The sequence below is a fragment of the Podarcis raffonei genome, chromosome 8 (assembly GCF_027172205.1).
Source record: "Podarcis raffonei isolate rPodRaf1 chromosome 8, rPodRaf1.pri, whole genome shotgun sequence".
In the NCBI taxonomy this organism is placed as follows: domain Eukaryota; kingdom Metazoa; phylum Chordata; class Lepidosauria; order Squamata; family Lacertidae; genus Podarcis; species Podarcis raffonei.
Genome location: NC_070609.1, coordinates 8,705,098 through 8,730,890, shown reverse-complemented (window position 1 = coordinate 8,730,890; position 25,793 = coordinate 8,705,098). Strand labels below are relative to the sequence as shown.

At 51.5% G+C, this 25,793-nt stretch overlaps 1 protein-coding gene across 1 annotated transcript; it reads right to left on the bottom strand.

The window, feature by feature from the left end:
- Nucleotides 1-1,785: 1,785 nt before the first annotated feature.
- NOP53 (NOP53 ribosome biogenesis factor) lies at nt 1,786-25,793 on the bottom strand. Its single transcript, XM_053401897.1, has 13 exons — nt 25,533-25,793; nt 23,168-23,232; nt 22,886-22,970; nt 21,516-21,718; nt 18,657-18,727; nt 18,472-18,567; nt 17,047-17,151; nt 13,915-14,112; nt 10,211-10,386; nt 8,776-8,842; nt 5,424-5,500; nt 3,565-3,621; nt 1,786-1,866 (listed from the first exon to the last, which is right to left on the bottom strand). The coding sequence occupies exons 1-13, from the start codon at nt 25,760-25,762 to the stop codon at nt 1,860-1,862; spliced, it is 1,437 nt and encodes a 478-aa protein (XP_053257872.1). The 5' UTR covers nt 25,763-25,793; the 3' UTR covers nt 1,786-1,859.

Here is a 25,793-nt window from a genome sequence, read left to right as displayed (position 1 = left end):
TCTCACATGCGCAGTGGAAGAGAATAGTACAGCAGTGAGCGGCGCTACTCATCATCCCTTCCCCCATTTTGGCCTTTTCCACTTTGCCATCTTGGTAACCTGTGCAAGACACGGCACAAAGCGCTGAGGAGCTGGAACCGGCAGCTAACAGGAATAGCAGGTGTGCAGGCACAGGTGATCACTGCAGGGCAGTAGGTCACAGGTGGTGCACAGTGGCATTAGTGCCAAACTAGGTCACAGGTGCACTCGGAAAAGGGAGCGAGAGGGGGGAAAGCAACACTGCCTTTAGTTAAAAGGGAGAGGAGATGCGAGGCCTGGAAGAAAGGGCCGTGGGAAGAGAGAGAAAGAGGCGATTGGGCCGAGCGGAGACAAAAAGGAGCCAGATGTTGTTCAGCCGGGCGCATGAAATGCCAGTGGTGCTCTCTCACACGCACACACATACAAAAAAGCCAGACCCCACGGCGACAGCCGGTTTAGACAACCAAGGTGTACTCCAAGCCACCACTGCCGGCAGCTGGCAAGGAACCGGACAGGCTGCTACCTTCCCCAAAGGCACACAGGTGACCCATATTTCTGCAACATCGATTGGCGTCGCTCAGGAGAGAGGAAGTGGCCTCGGAGGACTCTCTCCCACCTGCAAGCTGCCGGCATCCTGGCAGTAGGTGGGGAAGAGAGATCAACAAAGGATGCAGAGGGTGGATGAGAGCTCCGGAGGTAATGAAAGCCCAGCCAGACAAATCCCCGAGAGCGTCTTCTCATAGGAAGTGGGGGTGTTTTTAATCTTCTTTCCTCCAGGCCGGAGGGGATGCACAAGCCGACAGTTTGAAAAGGATGCCGCCGGAATGAAGTTAAGGAGGAACCGGCGACAGGACACCGCACAGCAGGAGATATTTAGGGGTTTCAGCGTCAAGGTAAAACTCCCGAAACAAGGTTGGTGGCAGGGAAGAGGCTCAAAAGGCAGCTGGTTGAGATGAGCCCTGGCTTGCCCCCCTCCCGGACTGGTACCCATCACTGGTTGCAGAGGAGGGTGGAGCCAGCTCCTCCGTTTCCTATTGGCCGAGTGTAGCTGCATAGATTTCAAAGCTTAGTTGGCCACCTCAAGCAGGCTCAAGGAGGGACAGAGATCTGACGGACAGAGGTAGAGATGGACGTGCCCATTGCCGCTTCCCAGTTCTAAAGACAAAGGGTGATACCCCAAAATAGGGATACTTGGAGCGGGCACACTCAGTATCACCAGGCTTAATTAACTTAATTGATGTCAATGGGTCTGCTCAGCAAACACGACTCAAATAAGCCCACAAAGGACTTTGTGCAGCTGCTGAAGTTTGTATTTATAGACTGCTTCAATCACCTGAGTTTCTGAAGCTTGGCAGCCATTGAGGGGTCCCTGCTGTGCGCAGTGCTTTGTGAAAACTTCAGATACCAGGGAAAAGGGGGCAACAGCCGGGTAGGACTTGCGGTGCGAGTGGCAAGTGTCCATTCACCTCCTCTTGCAAAAATGGGCAAAAAGCAGGCCCAAGTTGTGCAGAGTTGAAAGGGCCTGATGAAAATGGGATGCAGGGGAACTTTTTGCAGGGCAAAGTTTCCCTTTTCCATTTTTTTTAAGAGCAGAAAGCGTACAGACGTAGGAAGGCTTGCCTGTTTGTGAACCAGTAATGGACTTAAGGTGACTGATTGGGCCCCTTCCCACAATGAGTCAAGAAGGGGCACATCCTATGTCTGCACACTCAAGACAAATGGGGTGAGCGGGGAGAGGAGAGAGAGAGAGAATAGGTACAATCTGAGTGCGGTTTATGGAATTTTAATGAAATATTGGGGGAAACAGTGAGTTGCTGGGAGGCTCTGGTGTAATCCGTGTTCTATAACCTGCAGAATGGGGAGGGAGAGAAGAGAGAACAGTAATGAATTAAGGGGAGTCAGAAGCAACACCAGGAGTGGATGACTGGATCTCTCTCAAAAGAAGAGGCAACAGTGTAAGCTTGGGAGCCAGAGAGGGGCCTAGCTGGGAGATGCTAAAACCAGCTGAACTGGGTCCGAGAGAAAGGGCATAGGACAAGAACCAAGCAAAGATAATGAACTGATTTTAGAATGCTGTATTATTTTATTGTTGTTAGCCGCTCTGAGCCCGGCTTCGGCTGGGGAGGGCGGGATATAAATAATTTTTTATTATTATATTATTATTAAGATGAGACTTGCTTTGGGCTGTGTACACACCATGCACTTGAAGCACATCCCTTCCCCGTCCCAAAATTATGGCCGCACAGAGCTACAGTTCCCAGCACCTGTAGCAAACCGCAGTTCCCAGGATTCCAGGGGGGCATATGTTGTGCATGGAGTTATCAAGATGGTTTAGTTGGGCAAAAGCAGGAAGAACACAGCAGTGAGGGGAAGATCAGCTTGGCCCTAACCACAGACCACCGGAAGCATTGTGCACCCTGCCTCCTGGAAAGGACTCCACTGTCAATTGCCCTGTGGCTTCAGAGGCTAAGGAAAGGGTGTTCATATGCTAGCCAGAGATCTAAGGGCATCTAGGAGATGGAGCCCCTGCCCCACTCCCAGAAGAACAGCCTCATCCCCCAAATAGACTCAAATGCCTGTTAGGATTCCTCGCATCTTCACCCTGGCACCCTCAGGCCTCCACTCCCATGGCTAAAAGGTAAAGGTAAGGGGACCGCTGACCATTAGGTCCAGTCATGGCCGACTCTGGGGTTGTGGCGCTCATCTCGCTTTACTGGCTGAGGGAGCCGGCGTACAGCTTCCGGGTCATGTGGTCAGCATGACTAAGCCGCTTCTGGCGAACCAGAGCAGCGCACGAAAACACCGTTTACCTCCCCGCCAGAGCGGTACCTATTTATCTACTTGCACTTTGAGGTGCTTTCGAACTGCTAGGTTGGCAGGAGCAGGGACCGAGCAACGGGAGCTCACCCCGTCGCGGGGATTCGAACAGCCAACCTTCTGATTGGCAAGTCCTAGGCTCTGTGGTTTAACCCATAGTGCCACCCATGTCCCATGGCTACCAGACTGCAAACCTGAGGCGGGCCACAGTATGAGGCAGGAAGAGGTGGCGGCGGCAGAATGGACCGAACCACCCCACAAGTAGAGGTGGGGGTGCCACTCACAGACATCCCCATATGGAAATGACTCCACGCAGAGAGAAAGCTAGCACACAAGGGCACATCTCCCTCTTATGTGCCAACTGCTTTGCTTAATACTGCAAGGAGTCCCCGCTCCCATCTTTAAAATATATTTATGTGGCCCCTGCTTTGGCTGTCTTGCCCCAGTTCTTCTTGCTGTTATTATTCTGGCAGGCTTTCACCTTGGCCAGTAGATGTTTTTATCTGAAGATGGCGTTTCTATTAGCTACGCCTGTCTGGGCTGTGCAATGCTGCTGCTGCGATTTTAGCTGTTGTCAACCTGAGTAACGATGCCTCTGAGCTGGGCAGGCTGTGCATTTCTGTATAAGTAAGTAATAAATACAAGGACGGTGGAGCAAGATTAGAGGGGCAGGGGGCAAGAGCGACTGGTTAGCCTGCCACTATCGGGCAAAGCGCTGCCACCACTTACGTGATCTCCCGGAAGGCGCGCTTTTCGACGTACTTCACCCGGTATTTCCTCTTGAACCTGGCAAGGAAGACACAAGAGGTTTAGGGACTTTACAGTCCTCAATGAGAGGAACTATTAAATACATCAGCCCAGAGCCAAGCACAGCAACCTGGGAGGCAAGCCGCCATGGCTGCAGAGACACCTGCTCTCCAAAGGCCACACACCACCTCCCTTGAAAGATTTCTTTCCCTCCCTCCCGCACCAAGGCTTAGAGATTACGTTTCCCCCCAAAGTCCTCAGGAGAGCTGCGACTATTGCACTTTGTGACTCACCGCTTAAAGATGTGAAGCAACACCTTCAAACAACAGCACAGTGTTTTGAGCTGCTGTGAAGCGGAATCAAAGGCTCTCTGATTTGCCACTTCACGCACAGAAATCCAAGTGCTGGACACACATTTGCGAACCGGCCGAAAGGGTCTACACATCAGCCTCACCCGCCCTCTCTGCAAGTGGTTGCCTTCCAATGTTTTGGATTACAAGCCCCCACATCGGCCGCAAGCCAAGCTGGTGGACATGGAGTTGGAAAAGGCCATTCCACATCCACACAGAACTCCCAGAGTTTTTACAGCGACTTAACGGCCCGGAGACCTCCGGGTATAAAAAATTAAAGGGACCCCTGACCGTTAGGTCCAGTCGTGACCGACTCTGGGGTTGCGGTGCTCATCTCGTTTTATTGGCCGAGGGAGCTGGTGTGCAGCTTCAGGGTCATGTGGCCAGCATGACGAAGCCGCTTCTGGCGAACCAGAGCAGTGCACGAAAACGCCGTTTACCTTCCCGCCAGAGTGGTGCCTATTTATCTACTTGCACTTTGACGTGCTTTCAAACTGCTAGGTTGGTAGGAGCAGGGACCGAGCAACGGGAGCTCACCCCGTCGCGGGGATTCGAACCGCCGACCTTCTGATCGGCAAGCCCTAGGCTCTGTGGTTTAACCCACAGCGCCACCCTCGTCCCTCATACCTCTGGGTATAGGGCGGTGTATAAATTGAATGAATGAATGAATAAGAAAGAATCTTTGCTGGTGGTGAGGGGCACAGTCTATGGAGGAAGAGAGACAGACACCAGCATTATCCTGCTGCTGCTGCTTATATTGTATGAGTGAGAGGAGCAAGAGGAGACCCTCTGACCTTGCCGATTCTCTCAACTTACTGAAATCTCAGCTTCCTCTCTGGAACGTGCAAATCTTATCAGAGGTTTAAGCAAGTGTGGATAATCCCACGATATCCCATAGTTTAAACAGGCCACAGCCGGCAACAGGTGTAGGGAGTTACCCACCCCCTGGGGGTAATTTACTGCATTAATACCTGAATCTGGACACGCCACTGTGGCATCAGAGACCTGCTAAACCGCTTGGAGGAAGTAACAAGAGACTCAGGATTACAGAGCTGGAAGGTCATCTCGTTCCCTCCCCTCCAGCTCCATGCTGGATGTGCAATGCAGGATGCGACCACAGCATCCCTGGACTGATGGCTGCCCAGCAAGTACCGTATTTTTTGCACCATAACACTCACTTTTTTCTTCCTAAAAAGTAAGGGGAAATGTCTGTGCGTGTTATGGAGGGAATGCCTACGGGTGGCATGCCTACGGATTTTCCTCCTCTAAAAACTACGTGCGTGTTATGGTCGGGTGCGTGTTATAGAGCGAAAAATACGGTATTTCCAGTGAAAGACTCCCTGCGGCCTAAAGAAGAGGAGGCTGACCCCCTTCTCTCTGCAGGAGTTGCTGACTCTGGCTTGCCTTCTTCCAGTTAAGAAGCATTAATCAAGTGGGCTCCTTGCGTTAAGGGTGAAGAGTCACCCCTGCCAACGCTGCCACCCCACTCACTTTGCACGTTCTCTGGGCTCCAGGAGGTTGCGTTTCTGTAGGCTCTTGAACCGGTCCTTCAGGATACTGCCTTCGGGCTGGAGGAAGAAGCAGAAAGAGAACTCGTGACAGATCTGGGTTCATGTTAAGCACAAAGAGACCCGTGGGATCCCGATAGTCCGGGGCTTGTGGCGGGAGAGCCTTCCTAGCCAAGTACCCATTAATGTGCCATGCAGTCTTGATCAGGCTACTCTTCGGGGAAATTCAGCCAACATCTGGATTCACTGGTTCTCACGGCACAACATCCAGGTTGTCAGAGAAGGGGGAGAAGGCGAAGAGAGGTAACTGTGCCTGCATGCCCTTCACATGCTGAACCAAAGGCGAATTATTCCGGAAGCTCTGCAAGCACCATCTTGGTAGTCAAGATAACCCCACAATGAATTGGTAGTTGTTGCAGCAACGAGCTCATATATGTTTATATTCACTTGCTATCCTTATCTATGGGCTTGGGGTGCTGGGCTCTGAGACCAGAAAGAGGTAACGCTTGGGTATTTGCCACCTATGCAGTCATCTGGGCAGGTGAAGCGATGGGAGGTCCGGGCCAGAGTGATGTTTGCTGCTTTGTGTATAAAGAATGTGTGACTGTTTGCTTCAGGCACGGACAAACCGTCTCTCTGCTATGGTATCCGTCCTGCTTTTGCAAAGGCTAGGAGAACTGGCAAGCCGATTTCCTCTAAGTCTGCACCTTTCTTTAATAAAGCACTAGAACAGATCACTCGTGTTTTTGACGTCCTTGGTATCCCTGTGCCCAACCATTCACACAAGCCCCGCTTTGGGCCTGCGGTTCAGAACACCTCTTTCCCCTAAAACCCACTGCCAATGTCGAAACCGTGAAGGTTTGTTTGCCCTGATCAAAATACCCCACCTTCTCTTACATGCAACCCAAAATTAAACACACAGTTGGGGATTAAAAAAACCCCGAATCCACAAACATTCAAGTTTGCCCGTAACAGTCAAACACAGAGACTGGTTCTGAGGAGGTATCTGCGGCTCTACAGATGTTCTTGGGCTCAAACTCCCATCTTCCCCAGCCCTGATCGCTGGGGCTGAGAGTTGGCCCTGGTGAATTATCCAGAGAGCCAGAGATTCCCCACGCCAGGTCTCCTGGAAATCATAACCGTTTCCCACAGCACAGTCGGCTGGAGAGTTTCCCTTTTGCACCAGAAAGTTGGAGTCTCAGCAGTGTTCTTTACAGTGAAGAAAAAAAGGGGGGGGAGAGAGAAACAGCTGTACGAAGCCCTCCCCTCTTTGCACCAACACCTCCAGCAGAGACACTGCAGGTGTCGGGAGCGCAACTCTTCGCACAACATCAACTCCTCACGTACACTCATTAGGTGCCTTCCTGCTCCCTGGGATGGAGGTGTTTTGCATGAGCTCTGGGAGTCTTGCCTGTGAGGGGGGAGGGGGGAGGAGCTGGGAGGGAGGGAGGGAACGGAGCATTCGGGGAGGGGGGAGGCCCACCTCCAAAGCTTTCTCAGCCTTGAAGCTCATTGGCTGGCACTGGAGAAGCCGCAATCCCAAACTAGCTCGCCAATCGCAGGGATGCTGAAAGGACACTGTGAAATAGGGGCATGCAGACAAGCCCTCTGATGGGGTTGCTTCCCACGACTAAGAGGCAACAAAGGCAAGGCAAATGCCAAAGGAAGTTAATTCTTCACACCACAGACCTCTGGAACACCCTGCTACCGTGCATGGCAATAGGTGGCTACTTCAGCCGATCAGGTTTTTGCAAAAGAAAGGGGAGTCAACACACAGACAGAACAGGCCTCTCTCTCGGGCTACTGGCCACAGAAGCCAGAAGCTCAGCCTCTCTACTGACATGAAATCCCTCTGTGGCATCTCAGATAGTCATATGCAGAAAGACCCATCTACAGTGGTGCCCCGCAAGACGGGAAACCCGCTAGACGAAAGGGTTTTCCGTTTTGGAGGCGCTTCGCAAAACGAATTTCCCTATGGGCTTCCTTCGCAAGACGAAAGCCCATAGGGAAATCTCCGGGACAGCGGGGAAGCGCAGCGCGTCTTCCCCACTGTCCTCGGACCTCCTCCGAAGGCTGGCGGTGGGGCGGAGAGACCTCCTCCCGCCGCCAGGCTTCAGAAGGCTGCTCCGAAGGAAGGTGAAGGTCACACCCAACAGGAAGAGGAAGTCAGCACCAGCAGAGCCCACTAAGGTGTCCCCTTAGTGGGCTCTGCTGGCCCCTGGGGGGGCACTAAGGGGCAAGGGGGGGCGGCAGGAGGTGTAAGTGACTTTGAAAGAAATGGCACCACAGGATCAAGTTCACAATTTTTGCAGAAATAATTAACCTAAATTGTTCTAAACTAAATGTGCAATTAATTGATACTGTTTTGAATTTTATTCTTTTGTTCCAGCAGAGGTTAGATGGCCACCTGTTGTGTATGACTTAAGTTGAGACCCCTTCATTGCAGGGGGTTGGACTGGATGACCCTCGGGGTCCCTTCCAACTCGACAATTCCATGCCTGCAACTCCTTAGTAGGCTGCACAAACTGCTTGGCTGCACAAACGCCTTTTTTGGAGGAGACACTGGGGGTGCGTTTATGGAAGCAAGGAGGCAGTGGTTCAAAAAATGTTTGGGAGCCAGTGGTCCAAACTGTGTGGAGGGGAGATGAGTTTGAGAGCTCAAGACCCTGGGATGAATTTGTGGGTCTCCCAAGCTGGTCCAGAGAAGGGACACAAACGCTGGCAGGAAGCAGCTCTGAGAGGACACCTTTAGAGAGGCTGTGATCGTGCAGTACCCAGACATGGGAGGACTCTTCTAAATTGGGAATTGGAGGGGGGGGAAGAGAGAGAAGAAAGGAGAGTCTTCCTTGGGCGCCTCAGCTCCCCAGTCCTCACCTGCTCGGCAGGGCCAGGGAGCCCCTGGGGAACTTCACATTCCCAGCAAGCAATTGCTGCAAATTCTCCGAGCGCAAGGATGGGTCTCATCATCGGGCACCAAGGGAAGGAAGAATGCAGCCATGGGCGGGCGGGGGGGGGGGGCACAGCGCAGAGGCCCCTGGAGAGGAACGGACCACCCCTCAACTCCAAAGGGGCTCTCTTAACTCCGCTCAGCAGCCCCTCCGAACGCCAGCAAGGCTGGGCTGCCCATCTTCGGAGTGGGCGGCCTAATTAGAAAGCTGCGTTCTGAAAAGGGCTGGCTTGAAAGCGGGCAGCAAGGGTTGTGCCAACCCCAAGAAGGCAGCACAGAGAGAACAAAGAGGCGGCAGAGAAGTGGAGGGGGGGCCCAGCAACGGGACCAAGGGAACGCTTGATGGGGAAGCTGAATACAGCCTCTTGCCTGCCCTGCAAATGCTCACCTTCAACGTCCTCAAGGACTCTGCCAGCTCAGTGCTCAGCTGCACATCCAGGTCAGGATCTTCATACCTGCCACACAAGAGGGGGAAAACAAAAGGGGGATGCTGAGAAGCAGTGTCCGAAATTCGCCAGGCGCATTCTGCACCTGGCTACTGGCTGCTTGCGACTGAGCGAAGATGCCCGTTTTCACACACTAATACCCCACCATGTCGAATTCTATCCGTTATAATTTATCTGCACACTCAGGATGAATTTCAGGGTACGAAAACGCTTTTTGTGAGCAGGGGCAGTCACCGTACAGAAAGAGAGGTCGGAATGGGCCAATATACAGTGGTACCTCAGGTTACAGATGCCTCAGGTTAGTGTCGGCTAACCCAGAAATAGTACCTTGGGTTAAGAACTTTGCTTCAGGATGAGAACAGAAACCGCACGGTGGCAGCGGGAGGCCCCATTAGCCAAAGTGGTACCTCAGGTTAAGAACAGTTTCAGGTTAAGAACGGACCTCCAGAATGAATTAAGTTCTTAACCAGAGTTACCACTGTATATGTGGACTGTCCCTGGGTCAAGTGACTTTTCTCCTTTAAAGTTCTCAAAGCTCTCCACCGGGCTCAAGGTGGTTTCTGCTCTGGAGTACTGTGTCCAGTTCTGGGCACCACAGTTCAAGAAGGACACTGACAAACTGGAACGTGTCCAGAGGAGGGCAACCAAAATGGTCAAAGGCCTGGAAACGATGCCTTATGAGGAACGGCTAAGGGAGCTGGGCATGTTTAGCCTGGAGAAGAGGAGGTTAAGGGGTGATATGATAGTCATGTTCAAATATATAAAAGGATGTCACATAGAGGAGGGAGAAAGGTTGTTTTCTGCTGCTCCAGAGAAGCGGACACGGAGCAATGGATCCAAACTACAAGAAAGAAGATTCCACCTAAACATTAGGAAGAACTTCCTGACAGTAAGAGCTGTTCGACAGTGGAATTTGCTGCCAAGGAGTGTGGTGGAGTCTCCTTCTTTGGAGGTCTTTAAGCAGAGGCTTGACAACCATATGTCAGGAGTGCTCTGATGGTGTTTCCTGCTTGGCAGGGGGTTGGACTCGATGCCCCTTGTGGTCTATTCCAACTCTATGATTCTATGATCCTCTAAGCTAGCCAGATGTTTAACTGAGAATCAATCACAGTCATTCCATCCTTTGAAAAACAAGACTTGCAGCCCTGCCCCAAAACGGCAACGAGACATTCCTCAAACCTTGCTTTAAGGAGCCATTTGGCACCTAGCTAATGTAGCTTGAGTTTCTAGCCCTGCTGAGAAGTGTGAGACAAGGACCGGGCCTTCTGCTTCGGAGCTCCCTTCCTGGCAGGGGTAGAGAGAATGGGAACGTTACCCGTGGCGTCTCTTAGCCAAGCTCCTCCCCCCAGCCTTGCGTCCCCCTCAACAGGCTCTTACTTGAGCTTGCCCAGCCTCTTGGGCTTGTTTTCTTCCGCCTTGCGCTTGGCCTCCCGCTCTCGTTTCCGGCGAATCAGCTCCGCCTCCCTCCGCTTCACCTGCAGCCGGATGGCGCGCAGCTGGAACACTTCCTGCCGCCGGAGCCGGGCCGCCTTCTCAAGCGCTTCCCGGGCTTTCTGTGTGCAGAGGGGAAAAAGAGAGAGAGAGGATGAGGCCAGCATCTCTGGAGAGAATGGCTTCCCTCCTCGCTTTTGCGCCTTGCTGTCCACGGTGCGCTCTGTAGCCCAGGGCAAACCCCTTCCCTCTTGCCAGCGCAGGATCGCTGGATCTCTCTCTCTTTGGATCTCTGGTCGTCCCCGAGAGCTGGCGTCCTCCCTGCTCCCGCGTAGCTCCTGCAGGGAGCAGATGGCAGGCGCCAGGCTCGGCCAGATGGCCGCGTGTTCGCGAGCCGCAGCAGCAGCATCGGTGGAGAGGATAATCAGGCTCGCTCTGGCAGCCGGCCCAGAAGGCAGCCCCGATTGCCACGGCTTCTCAAGGGCAGCTCAGGGAGCAAGCCCTGGCAGAGGCTTAGGTGCCTGCACAGGAAGGAGGACGGGCGTGTGTAGAAACACACACAGAGAGAAACAAAACAAAAGGGCATTTTACGCAATCACAGGGCGACTGGTCTGTGCATCCCTGCACCAGAACTACTATCGTTTTGCACCAAACTTTGCCTCGAGGAAAAGCTAGATTGTACAGTCTATATGTGCTATGGAGGTTTGGCTCCTCTTATTTTGATTTTTTTTTTTTTTTGCAGCTTAACAGGAGGAAGCAGCTAAGAATACCAGAAAATGCCCCTGCTTTTTACCAAGCTACTTCCCACTGGTTTCTGAGACTTCAGTAAAGAAATGTCAAGATTCTTTCAAGCACATAACCACCGGGGCCAGAAATGTCGTGTTTGATTTTACAGGAAAGGGAGGTGCTGAGGAAGCCAAATTCTCTAGCTATTCCGTTTTGTAGGTTTTCTGTGCTCCAGCAGGATCAAGGTGTGCATGGACAGCCCTGTTCACCAGAGGCATTGTGGGAACCTGCCATGCCCCATGCAACCACGAGCCCCTTTTGTGGCTTTGCTTATAGTGAGCTTCACTTCCAGAGACAAGAGAGTAGAGAAACAACCCACACCTCAGAGGCAGGGAAGGCTATAGTAACTCAGCTGTAATTAGCCTTTGGCTAATTAGTTTAATCTGTGACCTTTTAAACTGGGGAGTGTGTGTTATTGTTACTGTTTGTTGCTGTGCTGTGTATTTTTGTGTTTTTATATTGTAAACCACCCTGTGATCCTCAGATGAAGGATGGTATAGAAATACAGTGGTACCTCGGGTTACAGATGCTTCAGGTTAGAGATGCTTCAAGTTACAGACTCCGCTAACGCAGAAATATTACCTCGGGTTAAGAACTTTGCTTCAGGATGAGAACAGAAATCACGCGGCAGCAGCGGGAGGCCCCATTAGCTAAAGTGGTACCTCAGGTTAAGAATAATAATTATATAATTATTATTTATACCCTGCCCATCTGGCTGAGTTTCCCCAGCCACTCTTTTCAGGTTAAGAACAGAGCTCCAGAACGAATTAAGTTCTTAACCCGAGGTACCACTGTAATAGTAACAACAACCTCAACCACAACGATAGTTATTGTTGCATAGTGCTGAGGAGAGTCTGAGCTGGGAGGGAAGGTGCCCCCAGTTCAAATGCTGCCCCCGCATGTGGCCCAGTTCCTAAGATCCTTTGCAAAAAGTCACATGTGTGTTTCAAGTGTATGGCATGCACAGTCTGAGACTAGAGGGTGACCAAAGGCAACTTCATCTTTTCAGTCCCACATAGGAGCTGGGGAAGTCTTTCAGACAAGGTCTTACAAAGAAGAGTTAATTTCTTTAACAATCAACATTGAGAATAAAGCATTTATTCTTCTGAATATGAAGGGAAGAGGTGTACCCTCCTTTAATCCACCACAGTACTGAAAGGGAGTCCCAGGCCAAAGTCCTGGTGCAAATCAACCCATGGCCCCAAAGGCAATGACCCAGATATGACCAAGAAAACGTCACACAAAGACCCAGGTGCATAATTTGGGGGTGGGGTGGGAGGGGGGACCACAACTGGAATCCCCCCGCCCGCTTGATATTCTACATATGCAATTTTTAAGTTTTTCAACCAGCGAACCATTTTCCCCAAGACATGTTCCACAACAGGGACAGGGGACCCTTGGCCTTCTGTTGGGGCCACATCCCCTCTTACCATTGTCCACACTGCCTTGGGCTAATGGGGAGCTGGGAGTCCAATCACCCCCTGGAGGGCCCCTGCTCTAAAAAAACAACACGCCTGAATACTTGGCTGAACTTGCTTCAAGGTGGAAGGTGCAAGGAACCAGGCATTGACTGGTTGTGTTTAGCCTAACAGAGGACTGAGGGCTGACATGACAGGCCATCTTCAAATACAGCCGCACCTAGGTTTTTGAACAGCCTAGTTCTCGAACATTTTGAGTCCTGAACGCTGCAAACCCCGAAGTGACTGTTCTGGTTTGCGAATGCTCTTTTGGAAGCCAAATGTTCGACGGGGCTTCCGATTGGTTGCAGAGCTTCCTGCAGCCAATCAGAAGCCGTGCCTTGGCTTCCGAACGTTCTGGAAGTCGAACACACTTCCGGAACGGATTCTGTTCGACTTCCAAGGTACGACTGTACCTGACGGGCTGCCACATGGAAGGCGGAGCAAGCTTGTTTCCTGCTGCCCCAGTGGGTCGGACCCAAAGCAATGGATTCAAACAATGCGAAGGGAGATCCTGACTAAACATCAGGAAGAACTTTGAGGGTAAGAGCTGTTCCACAGCAGAACGGACTACCTCAGAACGTAAGGGGGAACCTCAGTATTTAAACAGAGGTTGGATGACTATCTGTATGGGATTCTTTAGCTGCAATTCCTGTATTTCAGGAGGTCGGTTGGACCAGATGACTCTAGGGAGCCTTCCAAGTCTACAACTCTATGGTTCTAGTACAGTGGTACCCCACAAGACGAACGCCTCGGAAGACGAAAAACTCGCTAGACGAAGGAGTTTTTCGTTTTCTTAGCCGCTTCGCAAGACGCATTTCCCTATGGGCTTGCTTCGCAAAACGAAGCTTGCCCCGCAAGCTCCAGGGATAGCGGGGAAGCGCAGCGCATCTTCCCCGCTGCCAGCCCCGCAATCTCCGGGGACAGAGGGGGAGGCGCGCGCGCCTTCCCCTCTGTCCCTGGACCCCTTTTGAACCAAGGGGCGGCAACGGGGAGAAGCGATCTTCTCCCCTCCGCCCCTTCCCTTGCTTTAAAACAGATCCGGGGACAGAGGGGAAGGCGCGCACGCCTTCCCCTCTGTCCCCAGAGATTGCGGGGCAGGCAACAGGGAGAAGCAATCTTCTCCCCGCCGCCCCTTGCTTTAAACAGGTCTGGGGACAGAGGGGAAGGCGCGCGGCGCTTCCCCTCTGTCCCTGGACGGTCTCTATAGGAACGCATTGATTGATTTTCAATGCATTCCTATGGGAAACCGTGCTTCGCAAGACTAAAAACTCGCAAGAAGAAAAAACTTGCAGAACGAATTAATTTCGTCTTGCGAGGCACCACTGTATATAAAGGAGGGGCTCAGGCACAACCACAAATCTGGGGCTGTGTATAAGTTTTGCACTAGACCGAAGGCAAACCCACCTTCCGCTTGGCCTCCTTCTCCTTTTTCCGCTGGCGCTCTGTTTTCTTTTCTCCTGCCGCCATTCGGGGCAGACGAGGGACGGGAGCGGCGTCCGCCTGCGACTCTCCCTCCTGAGGTTCCGACGGGCTCTCCTGCCTCCCTTCGCCGTCCGACTCCTCCTCCAAGAGGCCCTCGCACTGCTCCTGGAACACCGTCTCCTGCAAGCGCGGAGGGAAGCTGCATTATGAGGAATGGGTTGGGGATGGAGAGAAACAGCGCACACCCTGCCTGGGCTGCGTCTCCTCTCAATGGCCGGTAGCGTTCGATCAATTGTCCTCAAAGGATGCACCAACTCTTTTAGGGAGAAGCAGGCCATTGCAAAGGCAAAAAAACTCTTTCTCATTTCACTCTGCGTGATACCTTCTGCCTGCACATCAATATATCTGAAAGGGGCCAGCAGAGCCAGACAGGGGATCAGCGCACCCCATGTGGTTTTATTTCATTTACCTATAGAAGCATAAGCCATATCTAAATTCACACAGAAGCATATCATTGTTTACTTCAACTCGCCTGTGGAAACAACTCAGAGGCCATGAAAGAAGGAAGGGAGGGTAACAACAGGAAGATTTAAAGGAACTATTGGAAACTCAAGGCAGTAGAGATATAAGATGATCAGAGCCCCACTTGAAGCATGGGAAGTCCCAATAAAAATTTATAATTTGGCGGAATATTTGGACTATATAATATGTATTTGTATAATTTGGAATATTTAATGTGATTTGATTGGATTGTTAAAATGGAAAATTTAATAAAAATTATTTTAAAATATCAGTGCCCGACACTGAAACACAAAATAAAGAATGAGGCAGGTAAACATTTTAAAAAATGAAAATTGAGCAGCTACAAAAGGCCTGTTGGCACGGACATGTCTCGTAACAGATACCTAAAGGTCAAAAAGAGAGCAAAATCTTTGCTGCAAGAGTGTTCCTTTACAAGGGCCTGGCGATGCTATATGGCTGACTTCTAGTGGAGGCTAATCGGGCCTCTATACATGGAAGGACAGCTAACAGTTATTATTGCTCTGTTATTTATTAAATACCGCTCTTCATCTGAAGATCCCAGGGCAGTTCACAACAGAAAAACACAAAAGGAGAATACGAAATACATGGTAAAACCAAAACAATCCAGTAACCCCCTCACGTTCAATGGGTTTATTTGAGTATGACTAACACTGGACAGGCAATTGGGATGCTGAAGGTCCCTCTGAACTCCCCGCAGAAGCATCGCCATTACCTAAGCAGTTAATAATTAGCAATACAGTCACAATACTCCTCTGGATTTCAGTGACTGAGCAGGGATACAAGGGCTCTGGGGCCCTTATCCTGGACCCACGCTGACCAGGGCTTTGTATTTCAACACAAGAACCTTGGATCCGGCTTGGTTTCTCCAGCAAGTCTTGCCCAATCCACACTGGCAATGATTACCGTATTTTTCACTCTATAAGACACATTTTCCCTCCTAAAAAGTAAGGGGAAATGTGTGTGCGTCTTATGGAGCGAAAGCCTTGATCCCGCTGCTGAGCTGCGATCCCACTTGCTGTCCTGGCTTCTGGGATTCAGAATATTTTTTTTCTTGTTTTCCACCTCCAAAAACAAGGTGTGTCTTATGGTCTGGTGCGTCTTGCTGAGCGAAAAATACGGTAAGTTGAAGGCTAATTACTGCCAAGTCATGGTGCCCAAAATGGGAAACGCACGTACCTCATACCAACACATTCATATTGAGTCTCTGACTCCAAAAAGTAACACTTAAAAGCCCTCAGCTGCATTTAAATTCGACGTACAGAAAGACCCAGGACACAGGATCTTGCATGGCTCTTTCAAGCCTTAGGGTGGTTCCTGGCTCCTTCCCTAGGCTTGGGGGCTTTTGCTGTTTGGTGGGAGGCTGCTGCTGTTGCTCAGTGCCAGGCCCTGGCACCTCTGGGCAGGATTATTTACATCTTCTCAGAGGCCGGCACATCCCTTTAAACTGATACAGTGCTGTAGGGTTAAGGCCTATTAGGAGGCTAAATATACGCTCTCCTCAGGCCAAGTGAGGAAACTGGCTTGCTTCTAGCGGGAGAGGGGTGCTAACCATGGGCGAAGCGGCCACATTACCCTTTCCTGGTCCTCCGCAAAAGAGGATTCAGCGAGGAGGGGCTGAGAGCCACCGAGTGGCAACTTTTCATCTACATAACACAATGACTTATTGCTGCCAGGCTGCGACACCACAGCTCACCCCTCCAGGATCACACCTACTGAAAAGCACTAAAAAGCCAGGAAGTGACAAATTGTGATCTTGTCATGCAGCACCTGAACTGTCAACGTGTTTACCTAAACCTGTAATTCTCACGCTGCTTCCCTAGGAAGTTTAGCCGGGGCTTCTCTGGAAGATTGATAGCAGCAGCAGGTTAAGCGTCCGTGAAAAGACAGCTTCTGCGAGCTTTTGCAAACTCCCCTTTCACACTGGGCAGCTGCAGATGCTGAAAACTCCTCCCCTACCAACCCCAAAAATCTCCTCCTGTAATGCACAGATGCAACTGAGCAGGGATGAAAATGTGGGAAGAGTTTTCATTGGGACTGAAAGCTTGAAAAGCCCCGGCCTAGATGAGCCACTGTCATTTTATGGACCTTTGCAGCTTTAGTGACCGTCACCCCTGGCAAACATGGAAAGGATGGCATAATGATGTGCTCTTAGGAGAAGGTAACGGACAGGAGAGCTTGACTGACTCTATCCAAGACAAGGCCCCCTGCACTCTTTGCACAAACAGGACACACTGCTGCTTCCTTGAGAGCAGAGGACAAAACTAAGACAGCCTCCCCACAACCTGGCAACTTCCAAACGTCATTGTTCGGACTCCAATTCCCATAATCCCTAACCAACGGTCTGGAGTCCATGTCCAACATCTGGAGGGCACCAGGTTGGGGAAGCTTGCCCCAGGATATCCTGACCAAGTCTTCACTTGATACAATCCTCTGGTCCAATGGTGGCACCTCTGCTCCTTCTGCTATTGTTTTTCTCCTCCCAAGAACAAGGTCAGAATGCCAGCAAGGGTGCAGGTCAATTCCCCAACAGCCTCAGTGGTGGAACTCCCTTCTGCAGGGTCAAACGCTCACCTCAGTGGGGGCTTCATCCACTGTGGGGAACTTCAGCTGACGCTCCAATCGCTCTGCTGCCTTCTGCTTCTTCAGCTCGACTTCGTGGGCTTGGAGGAGGAGGGCCTGCAAGGGGAAGGGAGCAGCGTGAACAGCGGAGGAACAGGCCTAGCCATCCCTCGTGGGACCTCCGCTGTGATGTGTAAGGGACTGCTTCACTCATCCTGGAACGCTCTCTTCCAAGTCAGGCCCAAATGTGGCCCTTCAGCCCTCTCCGTCTGGCCCTCAGGATCCTTCTCAAGCTACGTCCCGCGCCAGCCCTGCTTCACACCCTCCCTGGATGCTGTTTCCTGGCTGCAATGCTTTATTAAACTGTGATATCACTCATTTGCCTGGCTGGCTGGCTGAGCCAGTGTGGCATAAAGGTTAGAGTGCTGGGACTATGACCTGGGAGAGGCCAGGGTTCAAACCCTCCACTCAGCCATGAAGCTAAGGCTGGGTGACCATGCTGTCGGTCACCATCTCTTAGCCCATGGGTAGTCAAACTAAGGCCTGGGGCCAGATCTGGCCCAATCGCCTTCTAAATCCGGCCCACGGACAGTCCAGGATTCAGAGTGTTTTTACATGAGTATAATGGGTCCTTTTATTTAAAATGCATCTCTGGGTTATTTGTGGGGCCTGCCTGGTGTTTTTACATAAGTAGAATGTGTGCTTTTATTTAAAATGCATCTCTGGGTTATTTGTGGGGCCTGCCTGGTGTTTTTACATAAGTAGAGTGTGTGCTTTTATTTAAAATGCATCTCTGGGTTATTTGTGGGGCCTGCCTGGTGTTTTTACATAAGTAGAGTGTGTGCTTTTATTTAAAATGCATCTCTGGGTTATTTGTGGGGCCTGCCTGGTGTTTTTACATAAGTAGAGTGTGTGCTTTTATTTAAAATGCATCTCTGGGTTAATTGTAGGGCATAGGAATTAATTCAATTTTTTTTCCAGAATATAGTCTGGCCCCCCACAAGGTCTGAGGGACAGTGGACCGGCCCCCTGCTGAAAAAGTTTACTGACCCCTGCTTTAGCCTAACCCACCTCGAGCTCCATGGAAGGTGAAGGTGGTTTATCAAAGTAATACAACAGATAAAAAATAATGTGTGTACGTGCATAGACACCTCTAACTGAATCTAGCCCGCTGTACATAGCTGAGAGTCACAACTTCTGCGCTGTCCAAATCTGACTCTAGTCCTGCCTGCCACTGGCATGTGGCCCCTGGAGGCTTGCTGATGAGGAAATGTGGCCCTTGAATTGAAAACGGTACCCCACCCCCACTTCAAAAAAGTGTGATGTGTTCCCCTGGCGCCTCCGTTGCCTATGTCCCCTCCCATTACCCGTGGCTCCTTCCCCAATCCCTAGCAGTGCCGCAGCCACATCCCCACAGGTGGAAAGGCTCGCAGATACCTGGTGGGCTTCGAAACTGGGGTTGTAGGACCCTCCTGGGGGAATGACCTCCACGGCCGGCAGCTGAGATCGAGGCTTCTGCAGACGCTCCGGGCGCTAAGGAGAGATAAAGGAAAAGAGAGGCTGAAGCGGCCCCCGGCTCCCCACGCAACCACCCCTGCTCAAAAGCGAAGACCCCCACGTACCTTCACGGGCTGTTTTTTGGTCTGCTCCAGGAACCAGGTATCCTTCCCAGCCAGGGCTTTGTCCAGCGGGTCTGGGAAGACAAAAAAGGGAGGGGAGGAGAAAGAAAGCATGTCACAAGGCCAGCGAGAGCCAGAGCTTCTGCTTCTTCTGAACAAGGTGTGAGATGCAGCCTCTGGGGCTGCAGCCACTCAATTCTCCCCCCATCAGCACACATAGAATCATAGAGTTGGAAGGGACCCTGAGGATCATCTAGTCCAACCCCCTGCAATGAAGGGATACGCAGCTGTCCCATTCATACCGGCCTGCTCTGCTTTGGCAACAGTTGCCAACCTGGCCAGAGAGTATGGGCGGGCAGTCACGTTCCAGCCACCCACGGGAACCGGACAGTGGCCTGGAGGGAGGTCATTTTGTCCTCTGAAGCACTTAGATTAGCCCTGAACCTTTGACCCCAAGCAGATGGGGGAGTGGAGGGGGGGGGAGGAAGAGAGGAGGCGGCGGCAGCGGCAGCAGCTGAGAAGGATAAACACAACAGGCACCTGAAGGTAGGGGAGAAAAGGGGAGGGGGAGCGAAGGAGGGAGGACTGTAGCTGCTCCAACCTGCTTGAATGAGTGTCAGCCGGGATGGAGAGAAATGCCAATCACCGCCCACCACCTTGTTCGCCGAGCCAGAAGCGCCAGGCAACTCCCGCTGGAAGCAACATGCAGAGCATGTGGGAGGGATTCCCCGCAAGGGGAAATCCCACAGGGCCAGCCTGGCCAACTGGGTATGTCTGCTTAGGGAGCCAACCCAGCAGATGACTCTCTCTGCCATCGGGCTGCCCTTTGCAGTCTCCGGGTCACAGAAGAGAGTCCCAGAGGCCAGCCTGTGCTCTCTTCGTCTCCCCGCCTCTTCCCAGCCAAAGCTGGAAAGAGAACTCAAGACGAATAGCTCTCAGCATCTCTCGTCTAACTACCGGAAGCCCTTGTAACTTTTAAGATAACACAAATTCTTAATAAAGCCAGGATTTATTTTAATTTGGGGGGTGGGCAGAGGAAAAAAGAGACGCAGCAGAGAGTCCACCCCTGGGTTCCTAAAAAAGATCCTTTTCAGCATGTCGCTGTGTGAGTGCTGACCTCTCCTGGAGAACGCTAGCATGACACTGGGCCATGACCTAGATAGAATCCGGAGGCCACGCTGACTTCCTTCCCCTCCCAGCTGAAGAGATTAAAAGCTGGAACAGGTACACATCTTGTACCGTAGAAAAGGCGGAGGGGATGAAGACAAAACCAGGAAGCTGATACACGCATGTGATTACAGGTACGTCTACTAGAGATAAAGAGATTCAACCACGTGTTGGGGAGTGGGGAATGTACAGTGCATGTCCCTAGAAGAGACACACACACACAATCACACACAAACATGCCCCAAGACCACAAAGGATGGCCATCTAGGTAACAGGCACACCTACATCAACCTGCGAAAGTAAGAAGTGAATAAATGGCGCAGCAAGTGGTATCACGTCTGCATCACACCAAGCATGAAATGACATTTCAAATCGCTGCCTTTAAGCTTCTGTTCAGCCCTTGCAAACCAGGCACATTCTACCCGCAAAACATAACTTTGAACAAGCAACCAGGTTGCAAAAGTCTCAAGAGGGCAGCCAGGGTGGGTTTTGTTTTGTTTTTGAAAAACGGCATCGTTGAAAAGTGGAGTTGGGTTCAAGAAGTGTCAGATTAGGTAGTTGGGTTCCTCCTAATGGCAAGGTTTCACCCATGCCATTCATGGCACCGCAAGGCATGAAGCGAAGACGTGGAGAAGCGAAGATGAGCCGCAGAAAACATGACCAGAAGGGCAAGGAGCTACAGGTGAGAGGACAACCTGCTGCAAAATGCACCAGCCGTTCCTTGCACGACTCTCAGATGTTTCCAGGAAAAGCAACTACTTTGGGGTGTTCTCAGCCCCCGTCAGCTATGGCAATGCAACCAGGGACAACTAGATATGTGGAAGGGTGACACAACTTTGTCCTTCATCTCTAGGGCAAATGTATGAGAGATGCTGGAGGGCGAAAGTAGCCTGCATCCATATAGGGTTTCACACATCCTACTGAATTAGCTGGACACCAAAGCCCTCACATGCCACTGGAGCTTCCCTCCAGATACACGCAAATGCTGCATGCAAAGGAACTGGCCTGTAGCTTATGTGATGCTTTACGTGAGAAGCTGGGCCACATAGAATGACCTTCAAGATATGGGTGGTACTGTAGTCTAAACCACTGAGCTTCTTGAGCTTGCCAATTGGAAGGTTGGCAGTTCAAATTTGTGTGATGGGGCGAGCTCCCAGTGTTCTGTCCCGGTTTCTGCCAACATAGCAGTTCAAAAGCACACCAGTGCAAGTAGATAAATAGGTACCACTGTGGCAGGAAGGTAAACAGGGTTTCCGTGCACTCACGGTGTTCCTTTGTGCCAGAAGTGGTTTAGTCATGCTGGCCACATGACCCGGAAAGCTGCCTGTGGACAAACGCCAGCTCCCTCGGCTTGAAGTGAGATGAGCGTTGCAACCCCATAGTCGCCTTTGACTGAACTTAACCGTCCAGGGGTTATTTACCTTTTTACCCTTCAGGAGACCTAGAACCCCACTCAAGCTCAATATCCCATGAAAACTGGCTTGCTGACTTATAACCAAAGCATGAAGCTATGCTCACCTGCTGGACCTTCCAAAAGGATGTAACCTCTAATCCACCACACCTGTTTATAAAGGGGGGTGGGGTAGCAGCAGTGAAACTCTCAAGTCCCACGCACCTACCTGTAACTCACAAGACTCCTCTCTCTTTCTAGGGCTAGGGATACAATTATTGCACCTGACTGCCGTCTCGACTTACTTGAGTCTGACCACATGTCATAGAACGTCCTGGAAGGATCGATGCCGCTGCCTGCTTCTGCAGCTTTCACCGCCGGGGGCTTCTGCAACCTCTCCTGAAGGAGACGCTCTTTCCGTGGCACCACCCCTTTCTCCGTCAACTTCTCCCAAAGCCGCTGCTTCCTCTTTAGCTTCTTGCCATTGGGAACCTGGTGGGCGAGGATGCTAAGGAGAACAAAGACAAGTTCTTGGTCAAGCACAGGGGTCAGCAACCTTTTCCAGCCGTGGGCCGGTCCACCATCCCTCAGACCATGTGGTGGGCCGGACTATATTTTGGAAAAAAATAATGAACGAATTCCTATGCCCCACAAATAATCCAGAGATGCATTTTAAATAAAAGGACACATTCTACTCATGTAAAAACTCCAGGCAGGCCCCGCAAATAATCCAGAGATGCATTTTAAATAAAAGGACACATTCTACTCATTTAAAAACACGCTGATTCCCGGACCGTCCGCAGGCAGGATTGAGAAGGCGATTGGGCTGGATCCGGCCCCTGGGCCTTAGGTTGCCTACCCCTAGTCAAGCAGGACTGCCGTCAGCCGAGCCACCGTCAGCTGATGCTGACAATTATGAGGTAAATGGATAAATACTGTCTGATACTGCATAAGGCAGCTTCTTCAGGACCTGAACCAGCTCTTTCCCCCTCTTCCTGAATCATAGCTAGCAACTCGAAAAACCCTCTGGTTACTCCCTCACTTTACTTCCTGGTACTGTAGCAGCAGCACCTTTAATCTCAGGGCAACCAGAACAGGGCCTCCTCCTCTGAAGCCCATGGGATGTTGGGGAGGCAAGCTACCGAAAGAGAATGGTAGTTCGAAGGAGGACATTGACCAGCTGGAAAGGAAGCCGCAGAGCTGTAAAGAGTGCATCCTAAAGAGTCTAAGTCATATGATGAAAGAGTGGCTGAACTAAACTTTGTGGGGAGGAGAAATACTGAAAAATTCAAAAAGTAGGAGAGAAACACTCACACTTCCCTGAGAATCTGACAGGCAACAAAATGGAAGGAAATTATTACTGTGAATTTCTATTCCCAGAGTCTCCTGGAGGAGTACCTACAATATGGTCACATGTATAGTAAGAAAAAGGCTCCAATGTAGTTCAGTGAACCAAGTTGTGTAAAGAGACTGTGCGAAGGGCAGCCTGCTGGGTGTTACGCAAGTTAGTGCTGGCGCTCCCAAACTTACAACTTATCCTGCCTGGCCGCACCCTCCCTCTCTTGCCTCTAATTGTCTCCCTAAAGCTCAAAGGCTCAGATGGGGGATATCAAGAGCACCAGACAGGCAACAGGTTTCCTACAGTCTGTTCTGCACAACCCAGAAGACGACTTACTCTTTGGGTGGAGGCACTTTGGAATCCGGCTGCAGGATCAAGTCGATCTTCAACGGCTTCTCTTTGCCACACTTCTGTTTTCGGCCTGGAAGGAAAATGCAAGCCAAGGATTCATCAGAGGCACAACCAACAAACAGCACGATGAAGCAAGTTGAGAGCAGGAGTTGCGAGTCCCATTCCGGGAGGCGGCTTATACTGCACGCAAGGGGAACACTTTTGATCCAGGTTCCAATTTCTCTGGTACAGTATTCATGACCCAAACAGACTCTTCTCACCTCTTACCTTTTTCTTGAACGCCAGTGTCTACGAAGAAGAGGGTTTCGTTGGGTTTCTCTGACACAGGTCCTCTGGAGAGAAGGGAAAAAATAAACTTGGACCACTACAGCAAGACTATTCTCCAGGCCCCAGATATATAGCCAACAGCTACCATTCTGCTCCTGCATTGTAACAACACTGAGAGACAGTGTGGTATAGTGTTTAGTGATGTACTAGAACCTGGGAGGTCAGGGTTTGAATCTCCACTCAAGTCATGAAGATCAATGGGTAACCTTGGGTCAGTCACCATCTCTCATCCTAACCTACCTCACAGGGTTGTTGCTGTGAGTATAAAATATGGGGGGGGGGGGGAGAACCACATACAGTACATTACATTGAGCTTCTCAGGTGGCATATATATATAAATAATGCAGTAATAAAGACCGCCAATCCAAATCTCAGGCCACTCCACAATGCCCTCAAGATCTGCACCCACAATGGCTATTTGCGCCAACAAAACATTTCCTCTCAGAGGTTTGGCTTCCTGGAGGCGGGTGGGCTCTACTCCAGCCCATAATATCTGCTGCACACCAGTGTCCCATAACTGTGGGTGCATCATCGTGTACTCCCTAGTAATTATCTCCCTGCACTTCTGCAATTGACTCCTCCCAGAACTATCGGTCCTTCAGCACCCCTCTGCTTATTTCATCTTCAACCTCTCCACTTCTCTACGAAGAAAGGCAAGCGGGCACATGAAAGGTGCATGAAACCACACATGGGAAACGTGGATAGAGAGGTTGTTTCCGCTATCTCTTGTAATACTAGAACCCTATGGAGTCGATCCAATGAAGCCTGATAGGTGGGAGATTTGGGACAAGTGAAGAACTACATCACACAACACATTGCTGAGACCTCATGAAAAAAGGCGGTATAAAAATTGAATTCACTGCCACAAGACAGAGGGATGGGCAGTTATAGGAATTCTAAGGTCTCAAATATAGAATAAATGTTGATAATTGCACAAGATAAACACACATTCATAACTATATAAACCACATGTCTAAAATAGTATAGAAGAGCAATCCAAAAGCCAACTTGGCTGGAAACTAAGGAGCACAAGGCTATCAGTAGCCATGACAACCAAGTCCTCCCTCCATTGAGCCCCTGAATACCAAAGACTGGGAATCACCAGTGGCGAGGGTTCCACCAGCATGTGCTTTCCATTTTTAAGTTCAGAATTTTCTTGGTGGTCAACATAAGAGGTTTAGAGACTGTCTCAAGGCAAGTCTTTAAAAATATTGTATAAAGACCGACAACTGGGAAACACTGGCCTGCAAGCGCTCCAGTTGGAGAACAGCCTTTACCAAAGGTGTCGTGGGCTTTGAAACAAACAAACAAAAATCCTTCCAGTAGCACCTTAGAGACCAACTAAGTTAGTTATTGGTATGAGCTTTCGTGTGCATGCACACTTCTTTGAAGACACTCGAACTCAGGATGCAAGGGAGAAGGCACGCCTGGCAAATCCACACCGTGATCGACTCCCATCCGGAAACCTATATTCCCACTATGGAATGACGTGTGGATCCAGAATTGGCCTCCACAGTCAATTACAGACTCACTGTTAAGACCATGTTCATGGAACACAATCTTACTCAGCTACGAGGGATCGCCAGAGAAGAAGAGCTTGTGGGCATTTATCTATCTGGCTGTCCCCTGTGAGAACAGGCTGCTGCTGGGCGAGGGTCCTGACCCAGCAAGGGGCTGTTTGGGTCCTGGGCCTTTGGGTCCTGACCCAGCAGGGGGCTGTTTGGGTCCTGGGTCTTGACCCAGCAGGGGGCTGTTTGGGTCCTGGGTCCTGACCCAGCAGGGGGCTGTTTGGGTCCTGGGTCTTGACCCAGCAGGGGGCTGTTTGGGTCCTGGGTCCTGACCCAGCAGGGGGCTGTTTGGGTCCTGGGCCTGTGGGTCCTGACCCAGCAGGGGGCTGTTTGGGTCCTGGGTCCTGACCCAGCAGGGGGCTGTTTGGGTCCTGGGCCTGTGGGTCCTGACCCAGCAGGGGGCTGTTTGGGTCCTGGGCCTCTGGGTCCTGATCCAGCAGGGGGCTGTTTGGGTCCTGGGCCTTTGGGTCCTGACCCAGCAGGGGCCTATTTGGGTCCTGGGCCTTTGGGTCTTGACCCAGCAGGGGGCTGTTTGTCAGCCTATTCCAACAGGAGCCCTGCTGGGTCATGGCCAGAGGCCCCTTCTGAGGCAAACCATGCGCGCCCCCGCCGAGTATGGTGAGGGGTCGCCCCCCCCCAGCCCTCCTGGGGGATGATATAGGCTGCCCCCAAACCTGGAGGCTCCAGGCTTCGACCGCCCCCCGCGCCCCGCCGAGGAGATTCTGTCCCAGGCTCACCCCAGCTGCCTCAGCTCGGCCGCCTTCTCCTCCAGCCAGTCTCCCAGGTCCCGGCCGAGCTTGGCCTCCGGCCCCCGCCACCGCTTCCAGCCCTTCTTGCGGTTCCTAGCGCCCAGGCCCCCCGCCCGCCGCGAAGGGAGCCGGCCCGGGTCGCGCGAGTTGGGGCCGAAGCCCAGGAAGGCCCCCTCGGCAGGAGGAGAAGCAGCACCAAGAGGAGCCGCCGCCGCCATCTTGGGCCACGAGAAAGAGCGAGTCGAGTGG